The sequence below is a fragment of the Abramis brama genome, assembly GCF_963993115.1.
Source record: "Abramis brama genome assembly, chromosome: 1".
Taxonomy (NCBI): Eukaryota; Metazoa; Chordata; class Actinopteri; order Cypriniformes; family Leuciscidae; genus Abramis; species Abramis brama.
In genome coordinates this window covers 8,085,414-8,101,178 of record NC_139963.1, presented here as the reverse complement: position 1 = coordinate 8,101,178, position 15,765 = coordinate 8,085,414, and the positions used below count along the sequence as shown (strand labels likewise).

Here is a 15,765-nt window from a genome sequence, read left to right as displayed (position 1 = left end):
GTGTTCATGTGTTTGTTCATCTTTTGAGCTTCATAGTCTTTTGCTTTGACTCCTACAGAACCTATATGACAGCATCAAGAACGAGCCCTTCAAAATCCCAGAGGATGACGGCAATGACTTGACACACACTTTCTTCAACCCGGACAGAGAGGGCTGGCTGCTCAAACTGGGTGAGTGGGACTACATGAGTAAATCTCACTTATGTGATGATCGTTCAGCTCTACACCTACATTTGAATAAGAAGTGTCCTGTCCAAACACACACACTCACTTCTATAAGCTCATCTGATGATCCTCACACACTATACAGTAGCACATCTTTCCCTCTGCACTCTTGATGGATCAGTATCTCTTGATCAGTATCACATCATATGTAGCTAATAACACTTCATGATCACAATAAATCAGCTGCACGACTTTAAGCACAATCAATATCCCAAGCTGTCGCTGTCATGAGGCGTAAGAGAAACTGCACTTTGAGATGGACACTCTCTATAGATAAAGTATAAGCCTGTTCATAAACTTGTTCGTAATACTCTAGTTCCCCTTAACATGTTTCAGGGATTCCTATATAATACCTAATATTCATGGTTACACCGCTAATGAGAATTAGCATCTTGAATTATGACGAATTATACTCATTACTGTCAAGTAAATCCATGAATACTGTAAAATGCGATAAACACACAAAGTAGATTCTGTATTGATGTACTACATGCTTATTATTATAGACCTAGAAAGGTTCTGAAAAGAGACATTTTCCGCATAAACGGACAGGAAAATGAGTGTGAATTGAATGTCTGCTGATTCCAGTGTACACTTGTACTTTGATTCCCTGTTTTGTTTTTGGAGCGTTCCTCTGTAACTCACAGTACTTTCTTTGATCAGAGAGGCAGCGTGTGGGGAGTATGATTTTCCTATTTAATTTAATTATTTTGTTTCCTTTTCTTCCTCATTTGTTTGTTTGTTCCCATGATTTTGGCTGTTGTCTTTCCCTCAGGAGGTATGTACACCTGTTCTTCCCAAACAATCGCTCATCTCTCCGCTCTCGGGTGCTTTTTGGTGATCAAGCCTTGCTTCCTGTCCCCTGTTTCTGTTATTAGCCACTGTAGGGTCATTATTTCCCATGGGGTTCGTCCTTCCATGAGTTCACTCTAGTTTTTTTTTATATGTTCCTTCATTTGTTTGTCTGACGGCTCGTTTTATCCATCGAATCAGCGATCCGTCCACGTGCCGCCCTGTCTCTGTATGGTGGCGGGTGCTTGGGTTTTGATTTTGTGGCCAGTGTATTGAAGAGCACCTGTCTCTGTTTGCTGTGGTGTTCGATATCTCTCTCTCTCTCTCTCTCTCTCTCTCTCTCTCTCTCTCTCTCTCTCTCTCTCTCTCTCTCTCTCTCTCTCTCTCTCTCTCTCTCTAAAGTGTCGTTTGCACTTTGGGAGCTGCAGGATTTTCTGCTTCCTCTCAGTCTGAACGGAGCCCAACAAACACCAATGAAAACGGCAACAGAAGAAAATGAAACGCATAAAATTAAAGGATAGTTCACCCAAAAATGAAAAAAAAATCCTTATTCAGATTCATTGGAAGTAGGGGCGGGCGATATTTTAGTAGATGGTAAAAATTTAATGTGAGCTTGCAGTGCTGTGCTGTCATGAAATTTTATTTTTATCAGCATGCGTTTTTAAGCCTTGCCAGTTTTAAACATTCAAGCCATTTTACACCATTCATTTGGTGCTCAACAGCTCGTGTGCGTCTTATCACGTCTTAATCATTCAAAAATCGTGTCAAAATGCCCGTATTGGTGAGTGTCCTTGTAAACGCAGTCAATTATTGATTGAATAAACATAAACTTATACTGTGTCAATTCATTAGATCTGTGCATTCGACAGCAGCCTAATAAACCTGGTGCCTGTCTATGCTAATCAAAAATAATGTTAATTAAACAAAAATACAAAGAGAAAATGTTCTTGACTGAATGACTTTTGTAGCTTTAATTTATACAGAAAATACTATGCAGGTTTATTTTTTTTCCAGTTGTATTTATATCTATATTAGTTTACCTGTCTTCAATTAGCTTCTACTCACATTAGTTAGACTAGTATTATTTTGTGCAGTGAATTGGTGTCGGAAATTATGAAATTGCAATTGTATCTAAAATTTTCAGGCAAAATAACTGCATCTTGATATATATAACGTTATAGTGAAATAAAATTACTAATATCGTGACACAGGTTTTTGCTCATATCGCCCACCCCCATTTCTGTGGAAAAGAGCAGCTAGGACTTTCTTCAAAACGTCCTCTTTTGCGTTTTATATAAGAAGGAACTCTTCTGTTTGGGGAAAATGACTTCATTTCTCTGTGAACTCGACCTTTAAATATGACGTTCAGTCATTTCACTGCTAATGGTTGTAATGGCTGGACTCGTGAACATTCAAGTGGTGTTTGATCCGTTTAGACTGAGTCAGAAAACTGCACCTGGACCAAAGACTGCTATTCTTCATGCTCTACGTAATGTGTGTGTGTGTGTGTGTGTGCATATGTGTGATGCTGGACTGCAGCGCTGAGGAAAATGTATGTGTGTGTGTATGTGGTCAGATCGGACTCACCACTATGATGCTGGGTGAGGGTGGGTTTCAATTGATGTATCAGACTGACTTCACGAATCTAAAGTGTTTCATTTACATCAGCATTCATATAATATATTCAGTAGCACTTTAGTTTAGGGTCCAATTCTCACTATTAACTAGTTGCTTATTATCATGCATATTACTAGGATATTGTCTGTGTATTAGTACTTCTAAAGCACATATTAATGCCTTATTCTGCATGACCATATTCTACATCCCTTAATCTGAACCAATTCCTGAACTACCTTACTAACTATTAATAAGAAGAAATTAGGAGTTTATTGAGGCAAAAGTCGTAGTTAATAGTTGGTTAATAGTGAGAATGCACCTTAATCTAAAGTGTGATTATAATATAAGGCGTGTGATTGCTGTAGCTTCCGGTTGTCTCGTGAGAGATGTGACTAGGAAGGCCCATCCATCGCCCAGCGCTGTATCCGTGTCAGTCCTCCTCGCTCCCTCTGAGAGGTGTTTCTGGACCGGCTTCTGCTCTACGACCGTAATAACAGCCCATAACTCAGCCAATCAGCTTGCTCAGAAACTCTGATCCGTGTTCGCGTGTGTGCCGCTCATGCCAGGACTCGGATCAGGATCAGGATCAGGAAAGCTTTAGGGTGGTCGACATGCTTGTGTGCCGTGCCGGATCACATCTGAAACTACTTTAAATAACATTAGGCCTGTCACGATCATCAATTTTTCGCTGATGGTTTTTAAAATATTTTACTTGGAAACATTTATTTAAATAGGACCATAAAAATATATTTACTGCTGTGGAAATAATATTTTGAAAGTTTAAATATTTCTCAAAATATAATACGACTTTATAATATAATATAATATAATATAATATAATATAATATAATATAATGGTCAAACTTTTAAAATAATAAGTTAGTACAGTAAAATAATAAAATGTTATTACAATTTCAAATAAGTATTTTCCATTTTAATATATTTATATATTATTTTTTATAAATTTTATAATAACTTATTTTATATTTATATTATATATTAATATATATTCCTGTAATGGCAACGCTGAATTTTCAGCAGCCGGTCACATGATCCTTCAGAATAATATTTTGAATATTTTTTGCTAAAATGTAAATTATTTGAATTGCAAAATGGAAAAAAAAAAAGTTTAAGCTGCACAATTATCTCAGACATTTGCAATAAGATCAAATAACCGCAATCAGACGATTAATCAATAATCATGACAGGCCTAAATGGCATTTTGCTAATTATTTTATAGCCATTATGAACGCAGATTTGATGAGCTCATATTCATTGAGAGACTTCATATGATATTTGTACAGTACTTTTACTGCAAAATCAGCTAGCCTACATTATAATGTGAAAATGAAATGCCGAGTAGATGGGAATACACCTTCCCCTGTATATTCTTCTTTTTTCCCCCCTTTTTAATTTTGTTATGATTAATAAATTATTTTAAAAATGCCTATGGACATGTTATGCATCAACTACCCTGACACACAGTTAGTTAAACGTGTTGTTGGTTGCACTACACTGTCTATTAATTGTGAAGGCATCTCCTTAACCACTGTGATCAGGTTTCCCTGCAGAGGTCAGAGGTCATCCTCGGGTCACTGAGACCAGTGTTTACCTTGCAGTCCCTATAGAGAGGGGCGTGGGAAAATGAGCTCAACCTGATAGCAGATTACTAACATCACCACATGTGACCCTGGACCACAAGACCAGTCTCGAGTCGCACGGGTATATTTGTGGCAATAGCCAACAATACATTGTATGGGTCAAAATTATCCATTTTTCTTTTATGCCAAAAATCATGATGATATTAAGTAAAGATCATGTTCCATGAAGATATTTAGTAAATTTCCTTCCGTAAATATATAAAACATGTATTTATGTGAGTGAATGCAGCACAATCGCCAACATAAATGAGCAACTTTAAAGGAGATTTTCTCAATGTTTTGATTTTTTTCAGATTTTCAAATAGTTGTATCTCAGCCAATGGAGAGCTTATTTATTCAGCTTTCACGTGATGTATAAATCTCAGTTTCAAAAAATTGGCCCATGTGACTGGTTTTGTGGTCCAGGGTCACACATAGAGCGCTGAAGTGATGTATTCTTGTAGTCCCACCCATACGTGTGCATCGCACGGGTTCCCCTGGTCCCTCGTCGGGGTGTTTAGGAAGTGAAGGGATGTTTCAGAGGAAGAGCAGCTGTCAGGTGGCGTGTGATGGTTGTGGAGGGTCACTGATGGACTGGTTTGAGCATGGTGTGCTGCTGGTAAGGAATGCTGTGCTTGGGTCTCATTGGACATGGAGTGGCTGTAGAAGAGCTCATTGTCTGTTCATCCGTCTGTCTGTCCGTCTGTCTGTCTGTCTGTCTGCTCCTCTGCCGCTCAACTCTTCAGCTGCTCGTCTGACGGCTCGTGTGCTAAAGCTAACGCTCATCTTTTGTTCCTCAGGGGGACGCGTCAAAACCTGGAAAAGACGGTGGTTCATCCTCACTGATAACTGCCTTTACTACTTCGAGTACACTACTGTAAGTACTGAAAAACATGTCCTGCTGCTGTAGGTGATTTATGTTCACTTGTCTTATTAGACATTTTATATATATATATATATATATATAATCATTACTCCAGTCTTCAGTGTCACATGATCCTTCAGAAATCATTCTAATGTGATGATGTGCTGCTTAAGAAACATTTATTATTACAACATATATCAATGTTCAAAACCGTTATGTAAAAATAAAAAGAATAAATAAAACATCAGATTCTTTGATGAATAGAAAGTTCAAAAGAACAGCATTTATTTGCAAAACTACGATTCATCCAGTCATTAAACAAGTGAAGTTTCTATGAGCGAGTCATTGAATAATCTTCAAATTAGTTAATCATTTTTAAATTGATTGCGGCAATTAACATTTTATCAGAACCTCCTGGAAATTACATGCAGAGAATCATGATCTGTGTTTGAAACACACACACACAAACACACACACACACGCAAAAAAAAATCATGATTCTTAATTTATCCAGAATCGTGCAGGTCTAATATGAACACTCGCACACTATCGGTCAATTATTTGTATTTTTTTAAAGAAATAATGATAAACACAAACTAATGTGTCTCTTTTCATGTAGGATAAAGAACCAAGAGGCATCATCCCTCTGGAAAACCTCAGCATTCGAGAAGTGGAGGACAAGAAACCGGTAAAACGTCTTTTTCTGCAGTTTAAACTCCATTTATCTGGAGACAATCAAATGAATTTACTCTGTGTTTGCATGATGATCTTTTACCTTGAGAGAATTCAGCACTTGGCCTGCATCCAATAACACATGCATACTATAGTGTGCTAGGAGTAGTGCGTCCTAAATCAGATTATATTGGGAATAGGGGGCCAAGTGTGTCCGGATACAGAAACGCATTATTAAAAGTGATGGATTTAGCTTGATTCTAACACTCTTCTACACTTGACTTCACTGTGGAAACACCGTGTCTCCCTCTAGTGGTCAGACGTGTGACGGTCTGCCTGTGTTTGCTTCTCAGAACTGCTTTGAGCTCTTCATCCCAGATAATAAGGACCAGGTGATCAAGGCATGCAAGACCGAGGCTGACGGACGCGTGGTCGAGGGGAATCACACGTTCTACCGCATCTCTGCTCCCACCATTGAGGAGAAGGACGAGTGGATGAACAGCATCAAGTGAGTGTTGCTCGTCTGAGTAAAGGCATTTTCTGCTTTAAATACAGACACACAAACTGAGGGCCGAGTATTGAGTATAATCCAGAGTATTTATTTTGGGTCAGGTTAGGGCTGGGCGGTATGACGGTATATATCGTTACCGCGGTATAAAATGTCAACCGTAACAGACTTTTTCATTCCGTGATACCGCATGTAAATAAGTGTGCGTGGTTAACTCACGTGCAGCGAGAGACTGAGACACTGAGATTTGTCAAAGAAACATGGAGAAAGCAGATCAAGAGGATCCACAAAGGAATTACGTTTTCTAAAGGTTTGTTGTTAACGTGATATTTTTTTGGGGGAAAGGCGCAGCAGTCAACTAGAGCAGTGCGGCCCCCGTAGACTACAGTTTAGAGGAGTGCACGATCAACGGGGAAAGCATGAAGCTACTTGACAACAACAGTTCATATATCAATATCATAACGAATAGAAATAGCCTTAAATAAATGTATAGTTATCTGCATCTTTCTGTCTCGTATAGTTACTTTTTAAACACGAAACTCGCATTCAGTATGACACGCGAGCGGTTGCCGTGGTAATGAACAACCTGCTTAAAGCAAATGTATAATCCTATATCTGAGGCAAAATTACTAAATATGCAGCGCGAGTTATACATTTCTAACTCCAAACAATTGGCCACTGAAACAGCTGATAAAATCTTGCGTCGATTCAATGCGTGATTACAACTTGTCACTCAAATTAACCGATCGCATTTTACTGATGCAAAAGACGCGCGCGTGCACACGCACTGAGAGGGAGCGTGTCGGTGTTCACTGAGCTATGTAAAATAATGACGCAGTTACAAGGTGTGTATAATTTACACTACTTAGTCAACACTAATGAACTTGACGCTTCTGAACCTCTCTTGGTTAAAGCTTTAGGTGACGGGTTGCCAGATATCACAAAAAGAACAAAACAAGCCCTTTAAAAGCAGACATGGCAAAAATGTACCGGGAAAACATTTAAACATAACTAGTATTTACTAATATCCTACCAAATTAAAAGGAAGTAACTCATTTATTATGAATAGAATAGTTCAATATAAAATATTTAGATATTATAAACTGATTGATGAAGTAAAGCAATACCATGAGATTGAAAAATTATTCAGCAACACTTTATTTAAAGTTTAATTGCACCTATGAGTTGTATTTAATATCAGTAAGTTGGGGGCAGTTCATCTAAAAGTTGATGAGAGTGTTTTGTTTACTATATTTAGCTATTAAAAATAGTTTACCAAAGAAATAATTTACCAAATAAAAGAAAAAGAAAATTCAAACAAAGTGAAGTACTTTTCATTTCTAAAGTATTTGGGTTTATTTATTATACAAAGCCCTTTTTGTCGATTTTTCGAGAACAACTACAACTATAAATAACTATATCGTGAAATATATCGTTACCGTGAAATAAAATTAGTCATACCGTGAAACCGAATTTTGGTCATACCGCCCACCCCTAGGTCAGGTCCAGATAATTGTTAAATATCCCTGTTTTATAACAGTTCACTGGAGACTCTCTCTTGTTTCTGATTGGTCAGTTGCAACATTGTGGAGGCAAATATTTCTCTAGTCACAAAACATTCAAGTGATTTCCTACATAGCTGTGTGTGCTAGTGTCATGTGTATCATTTCACTCCACTCTCTTTTCTGATATGATATGTCAATATTTAATATCCATTTCCAAGTCATAAAATGTAAGTTTATTTTGTAACTATGGTCATCTGACGGGACATTATTCCTGACTTGAACTATACATTATGCCTTATTTCAAGACGCATTTATTTCTATAGCGCTTTATACAATAGTGAAGTCAAATCAATAACATTATTGGATATTAACTGTCTTTTAAACCCCAACCTATTATTATGCTATTTTCAAGGTTCCTAATTTTGTTTTGGAGGTCTCTACAAGAGGTTTACATGCTCTGATTGGTCAGATGACTCAGTCTGTTGTGATTGGTCTACTCTGCTCTGATTGGTCAGATGACTCAGTCTGTTGTGATTGGTCTACTCTGCTCTGATTGGTCAGATGACTCAGTCTGTTGTGATTGGTCTACTCTGCTCTGATTGGTCAGATGACTCAGTCTGTTGTGATTGGCCTACTCTGCTCTGATTGGTCAGATGACCCAGTCTGTTGTGATTGGCCTACTCTGCTCTGATTGGTCAGATGACCCAGTCTGTTGTGATTGGTCTACTCTGCTCTGATTGGTCAGATGACCCAGTCTGTTGTGATTGGCCTACTCTGCTCTGATTGGTCAGATGACCCAGTCTGTTGTGATTGGCCTACTCTGCTCTGATTGGTCAGATGACCCAGTCTGTTGTGATTGGCCTACTCTGCTCTGATTGGTCAGATGACCCAGTCTGTTGTGATTGGCCTACTCTGCTCTGATTGGTCAGATGACCCAGTCTGTTGTGATTGGCCTGGTGTGAACCAAAGTCCGTCAGGCCTCAGCTACAGTCTTTGAGGGTTAAAGTAGATGTTGTTCACCAGCAGCCAATGACGAACATCTATGCTATTATTCTTACAAACCCATGCAGGAAGTAAGACTGGAGTTACCGATGACTCTTTTCAGCAGTTCAGAATCAATTCTTTCTTTCAGGACACAATTTAATTTGTCATACAATTTGATATTTAAAAACTTTGCGGACCTTTTACATTCACTATATTACACACTGTATGAAAGGTTAGAAATGGAGCAGTTTTTCCTAATATTGTTCCTCTTCATCTCCAGAGCGGCCATCAGCAGAGATCCTTTCTACGAGATGCTGGCGGCGAGGAAGAAGAAGGTGTCGTCTGTGAAGAGACACTAGAGCTGCTCAGGTGTTACCGATTCAGGACTACTGGAGACAGTTGAGCTGTGAAGAGTCGAACACAACCCCCAACTTCACGAGACCAGCGAGGTCAAACCTGGCTCCACTCTTTTTAAACGTCTTCTTGCTCAGCTCAAGCGCGTGTGTGTGTGTGTGTGTGTGTGCGTGTGTGTGTGTATGTGAGTGTGTGTTGGAAGGAAGTCAGTGGGATTTTTAACTGGCTAATGCTTCCTTGAAACCCCCAAAGAGAAAATTTTTCCTCATGCTTAACCAAAATACGCTCTTTCTGTTTCTCTCTCTCTCTCTCTCTCTCTCTCTCCTCTCTCTCTCCCTCTCGTCTCTTTTGCACACGCGCGCACTTGCATTATCTGAACTCAGCAGGTCTGACAGAATGTGGAAAACCAAACGAAAGTTCCTACTTAGCGTCAGAAAAAAAGGAAGATTTCCTTTTGTGCTATGAAATGTACAGGCAATAAGTGTATTTTTACATTTTGTATCGTGCACAAAAAAGCGGCTTAGTCCTCAGAGGTTTATTTGTGTATTTAAATGTAAAAAATGTTCAAAAGAAACGTCTATTATTTGCGACAGAAAAGGAAAGGGTGGTGAAATCACCCTAGATGCGTTTCGGCCCCTGACGGGAAACGGCTCCGTGGGAATTTGTTTGTTTTCTTGGCGGGACGCCAGCGTTGCTAGCGATGCCACATGCGGATATAGTGTGTTGTGTGAAGCTGCTGCAGTGCTTTGTATTTTGGCAGCGTTCACAGAATGAACGGTGGCCAGCTAAGGATTCTGGGATATCGTCATTACAAGGATATCAAGCATTGGTACTACCTCTCAGACAGACGGGACGGTAATGTTTTTATTTTCCACAAGGTCTTTTAACCCAGACCTCCCAATAAAACGCTTATCATAAAACAAGTAAATGTGCCTAACAACAGTTGAAAGTCCTCGGGATGCTCCAGTGCCTGCTCTCGCGTTTCTTTATCTCGTCTATCAGTTATTCTATAGCTAAATATTCAATCTAAGCAGTATTGGTTTAATTTATCAAAGATGTACATACTTTAGTGTATAGAGAATATTGGTTTCCATTTTATAAATGTGTGTACTGTGTGTAGCAGTATTGTACTAGTTGAGTGCCATTTTTCTTTCTTTTGATTTTTTTATTATGATTATTATTTGGATTTTCTGGAGGTCGATACCATCGTAGTGGTAGCCAGATCATGCTGAAATAAAGATGTTATAGCAGATGTGCTGTTTGTCCTCGTCTGATTCAGTCACACACGCTCTGAGATCAGCTGTTTTTCTCTCCTCAAAAGATTGCAGATTGCAGCCGCTCACTTAAAATATGAACACAGTTCATACGCAGTATATGAGAAACACCAGCAGGTGGCGTCATCATGACATCTGTGCTACTTTTCCGGCCCTGAAGGATAGATGGGGGGTATTCAGTGAGTTTTGGTTACACTTTATTTGGTAACACAGTGTCCTTGTTGCATATGTTACATGTACTTACCATAGTAATAACAGTAAATTATGCATAATTACATGCAACTAACCCTCAACCAAACCCTAACCCTATAGTAAGTACATGTAGTTGATTATTAAAACTCAGTACTTAAATATATACTTACCCTGTAACAATGACACCTTAAAATAAAGTGTAACCCTTTGTCCTTGTTACAGTGTAATTATACATGTATTACAACTACACAAGTTCTGAGTAATGTTAAAGGATTAGTTCACCTCAAAATGAAAATTTCCTGATTATAATTTACTCATCACAATGTCATCCAAGATGTTCGTGTCTTTCTTTCTTCAGTGGAAAAGAAATTAAGTTTTTCTGAGGATTTTTCTCCACACTTCAACGGAAACCAAATTGTTGAAGTTCAAATCGTTTCAAAGGTCTTTGAACTCTCCCAGCTGAGGAATGGGGTCTTATCTAGCGAGACGATCAGTCATTTTCTAAAATGAGTCAATTATCTGGAAATTTTCATTTTGACTAAACTAATCCTTTAATTAACCCTAAACCAAACCCTATTCCCAGTACATGTTGTTAGTTGCATAACATCATGAATTATTTACTGTTATGGGGGCGAAATGTTGTTTTGGGAATAGCTATACATTTCCTCGTCTTCTCTTCCTGGGCACATCAGTCTCAAAACAGTTGCGACACAATTTACAGAAAACTGTGTCAAAGACTTTTATGGACTACTACTTATCAATACTCCCAACGGTCAGTCAGCCAGCTGAGATATTTCCTCATGATACACTCTTATTGTAAACACACACACACACACAGTGTTAGCTCTCCTGATAACACTCTCTCAGGGAACAGAGGGGTGTTTGACATTTTCCAGAAATGAGAGCGAGATAGAGAGAACACAGCATATCAATGAAATGGAACCAGAAGGAATGCTTTTTGTTTTGGTCATTTTACGCCTCTAGTTTTGGGAAGCGTGAACCCGTGAGAACAGTGTGTCTTCAGCCAAGGGCCTTTTAACAAACCGGACAAGCGAACAATGGATGTGTTGGAACACTCCGTCATTTTTCTGTTGTGTAACTGGATCTGCCATTCAGTATTGGACAATCTCATATTATGTTAAGGCAAAAGAGTGCATTCTTAAAAAAATCAGACACAAAAAAACACTAGTCATACGAAATGTGAGTTCTGATAATGTGTACAATAATTTTTTTTTTTTAAGTTTCAGAGGAAGGCAATTGCTGAATTCAGAATCACATACTAGCATACTACTCTTATGCCATATGTTTCTATGGCAGAAATAGTTAAGAGTAGTGTGCAGTTTTTTTGCATCCCATGAGATCATTTGCTGAATTTGAAACCACATAGGCCTACTAGTATCCTACACTCTGAGGGAAAAAATCACTGCGTACGAGTAATCTGCGGTTCCTAATTCAGCAAGTGTCTCTTGCTTCCCTTCAGAGCATTAATAAATTGATGTGTGAAACTGAGCCTCAGCTAAAGAGTCACATGACAGGTTAGTGCCTTCACTGTGCTGTGATTGGATGATCACTCTCAGTGGTTTATGTATATGGTCAAACTAGTAAAATTAAACTGACCCACTGACAATCACTTATGGTCACTTCTGAATTGAAATGACTTGAAACATTGATCACATGAATTTCATGGATTAAAAGCTTAACAAATCAATTCAAGCCGCCATCATCAATATACTTGCAGACAGTGTTTACTAAGGATTTCATGACTAATCCCTTTCAGAAACATAAGATATTCCTTTATATCTAGTGACACTGCAATACGTCTTACCTATTCTCTGGAGATGTTACGAAGATGTGTTAATATTTATAACTAAAATACTCATGGGTTGCACTTTATTTTACAGTATGCACTTACAGTATACTTGTACCTTAGAAAGTACAGGGTAACATAAGGTAACTAGGCTAAATGGGTTACAGTTAGTTTTAGGGGTAGGTTTAGGGTTAGTACCTGGTTATTACCCAATTAGTGTAATTACTGTAAGTACATGGTATGTACAGTACATCAGGAACAGGACTGTAAAATAAAGTGCAACCAAAATTTGCATACCAAACTAAGTTAATATTTTTTTTTTTTATATGCAATGTACCGACCTGCATGTTTACGAAAACAACACACACAAAAAGAAAAAGAAAAAACTATGCATTTGTTCTCTTATTATTTTTAACATACATGTCGATTTTTGTTTATGTCTATAATATCAACTAAAATTGACAGGTTTTTAGAAATTAGAATGCATAAATACATTAATTATATATATATATATATATATATATATATATATATATATATATACATACACGTACGTACGTACACACACACACACACACACACATATTGATATAGCCTATATGTATAAGTAGTCTGCATTAATTAACAAGTGAGACTTTACAGTCAGTAAAGTTACCATAAGTGATGCTTGCTTGAACAAGCAGGACTAATGGAGGGTGTAAACTAGTACATGCGGTATATCCAGCTCACTTAATTATGCATCATCAATGCCCGAACTCAGTGTGAGGGTTTCCTTGTCCTGGATGGGAAACTGGGCGGCAGCCAGCGCACATTATTACTGTACGTGCCAGCATACTGGAAACACCGAGCAGTCGAGGCTCACTTACACTAGCGTGCGTTTGGTGTCTCATGCTGGAGTGAAGACAGATATCTCTGAGCTTGCGGGATTCCTCGTCCTCTCTCCTAAACGGATCCATGTGTAAACTCACAGACTGCCAGTTAAACAGCCCGTTTCCCAGAAGAGAGAGCTCCTCCCGGCCTCGCGCTCACACACACACACACACACACACACACACACACTCCTGCCTGATTCAGCAACAACCAATCATACCACACGGAGAGAGAGACTGCTGTAGAGATATTATTGTAGGACAAGAAACACAGTGTTTCATTCTACACTAGATGTGTTGTGGGAATAACAATAAAGATGCAGCCACAGCCAGAGTTTCTTGGAAACCCAGGACATAACAAGCTCACAGTGAGGAGGTCTATGATACCTGGCGAGAGCTAGCCGCTAGCCGTTAGCAATAGCATTCATCTCAGTGGCAGTTGCTATGGGCGCTCACCACTGGATACAATTGTTTTAAAGAAGTCACATCACTTGAAAAACATCTAATACAATGTAATAAAGTGTTTGAAATGTAGGCCCTGTATGTTATTTGTGTGTGTTTATGTGTGTTTATGTCGTCAAAATATATAGGCCTATTTATTTTTAATGGCATCAACAGAGATCAGTGCTTTTTGGAGTTAAATGTAAAAGTTCATGAAATCTTCCTTATTGCAGCCTTAAGTTTACCAGAAATGCAAGTGTACTTCATGTTTATGATGAGAACGGACTTCTTGGCAAGAATTATTGCTCTGTTTTGACCTACATCTAACCTATAAACCTATGATCGGAAGTTAATGTGGAGCCATTAAAACCCAATAAATCCAAAATATAGCATATCATTATGTGACTTTGAATATCTAAGCCATATGTCTAACGACTTTAGAAATCCAATAAAAATCAATGCATAGGTTGAAAGAGTTGAGATCCTTCAGCAGTAAACATGTGAATAAAACTTTTTTGTTAAACTACTAGTGGATTAAATACAATTTATAGTAATGGTCCAGAAAGATTAAAAGCAGAAACATACAGTTTGATTTATTTATTATTATTATTATTAAAAGCATTTTACTTTTGATTATTTGATTATTTTAAATTAGGTTCTTTAAGTTGTAGATAAAATTGTTCTAGTTGCATCATGCAAAACTTACCAGGTTTACTGATATTGTTGATAGCCTATATCTTGAATCCTCAACGTCTATCATCAACATTTAAATCCTGTAAACCTGGTAAAAAATATGTAAACAAATGTCAATATTAGGCAGATCAATATTATTGTTGAATATCAAGTAACCCACTAAGCAAGCCAGAAGCCAGAGGTGAAAAAGGTGACAAAGGCAAAAAAGAAAAAAATGAGAAAACATGAGAATGAAATGCTTCTTTAAGACTGTAAAAGTAAACAAAGGCTTTTTCTCTCAACTCCAACAAAGGTGACCAAGAGTTGAAAAGGCCAAGCAGAGTTGGTTACACTGGAACAGATTGTTCTGTGTTTCTTAACTGAGAGACTTGGCGTGCTTCCAGAGGAGTTTCCTCTTGGCCGATAACCCTCTTTCATGTACAGGGAACAGGGAAGTGTCCCAAGATAGCAGGCCTCAGCCTGCTTCAGTTCTCTGGTATTTGAGCTCAAAAGATGTTCAGAAGAATAAAAGAGTTGCAGACGCAGCCAGGCAGGGCAATATGAGTGAACTGGGTGTCAGATGAACACTACTGTACTGTTAATTCTCACTGACTGAGAAAGAGAAGCATTCTGGAGGACGTGCAAACAGAAACGATGAGAAGAAGTCCAGAGTCCAGCAGGGAACAGTCGCACCTCTGAGAGTTTCAGACCACCAGGGCATCTGTAGGGTCTGGCCGAAACCTGCTCTGTGCCATTCAAATACTGCGCCCTAAGGGGCTGTTTACACAGCACCATTTCCAACTAAAAACGGAAAACGTTTTATGCGTTTTGGCCGTTGGGCACCTGAAAATGCAAACTTTTGGAAACCGTTTTCAAAGTGCAAGTTGCATGTTGATAAGCTAACTATAGCAAATCTCATCTGCATGATTTGGTGCGTTCAAGTCCTCCTGGGAAGTTCGTACGTACGAGGTGGGAAGTCGTGTTTACGATGGCAGGTGCGTTCAAGTCACTTTCGTCGGAGTAAGATGGCGGTGTAAATTCTCTTAATTACAATTAATAAATGAAGCCACTGCAAACTTTATCGTAACATAGGGGAAAAATGTGTTTTCTTTTGAATCCCCATGTGCAAGAATGTGAATAAGGGCAGAAATCATGATGTAAAATTAGTTATTTTATGCATTTAAATATAATACATTTTTGTTTGTACTCTACAAATTAGCACCTACACTGTTAGAAATTTCTTGTAATTTTACAGGAAATTCCTGGCTAATAGTTGCCGTAAATTTACTGTAAACAGTATACAGGACTGTTATTGTAATACTTAATACAACATCCCTACTGTAATTAAT

General features: G+C 38.3%; 1 protein-coding gene across 5 annotated transcripts in view; it reads left to right on the top strand.

Annotated features, from left to right (window-relative positions):
• The window catches only part of cyth1a (cytohesin 1a), a 67,840-nt gene extending 57,427 nt beyond the window's left edge, over positions 1-10,413 (top strand). For 4 of the 5 annotated variants that reach the window (XM_084110186.1, XM_084110184.1, XM_084110185.1 and 1 more), the window contains exons 9-13: positions 59-170; positions 5,074-5,150; positions 5,758-5,826; positions 6,164-6,318; positions 9,088-10,413. In XM_084110186.1, coding sequence (XP_083966312.1) covers positions 59-170; positions 5,074-5,150; positions 5,758-5,826; positions 6,164-6,318; positions 9,088-9,166 — 492 coding nt within the window. In that variant the 3' untranslated portion in view covers positions 9,167-10,413. Of the gene's footprint in view, positions 1-58; positions 172-5,071; positions 5,151-5,757; positions 5,827-6,163; positions 6,319-9,087 lie in introns of all 5 variants that reach the window. The other variant, XM_084110187.1, reaches the window with a different exon arrangement.
• Positions 10,414-15,765: the final 5,352 nt, after the last annotated feature.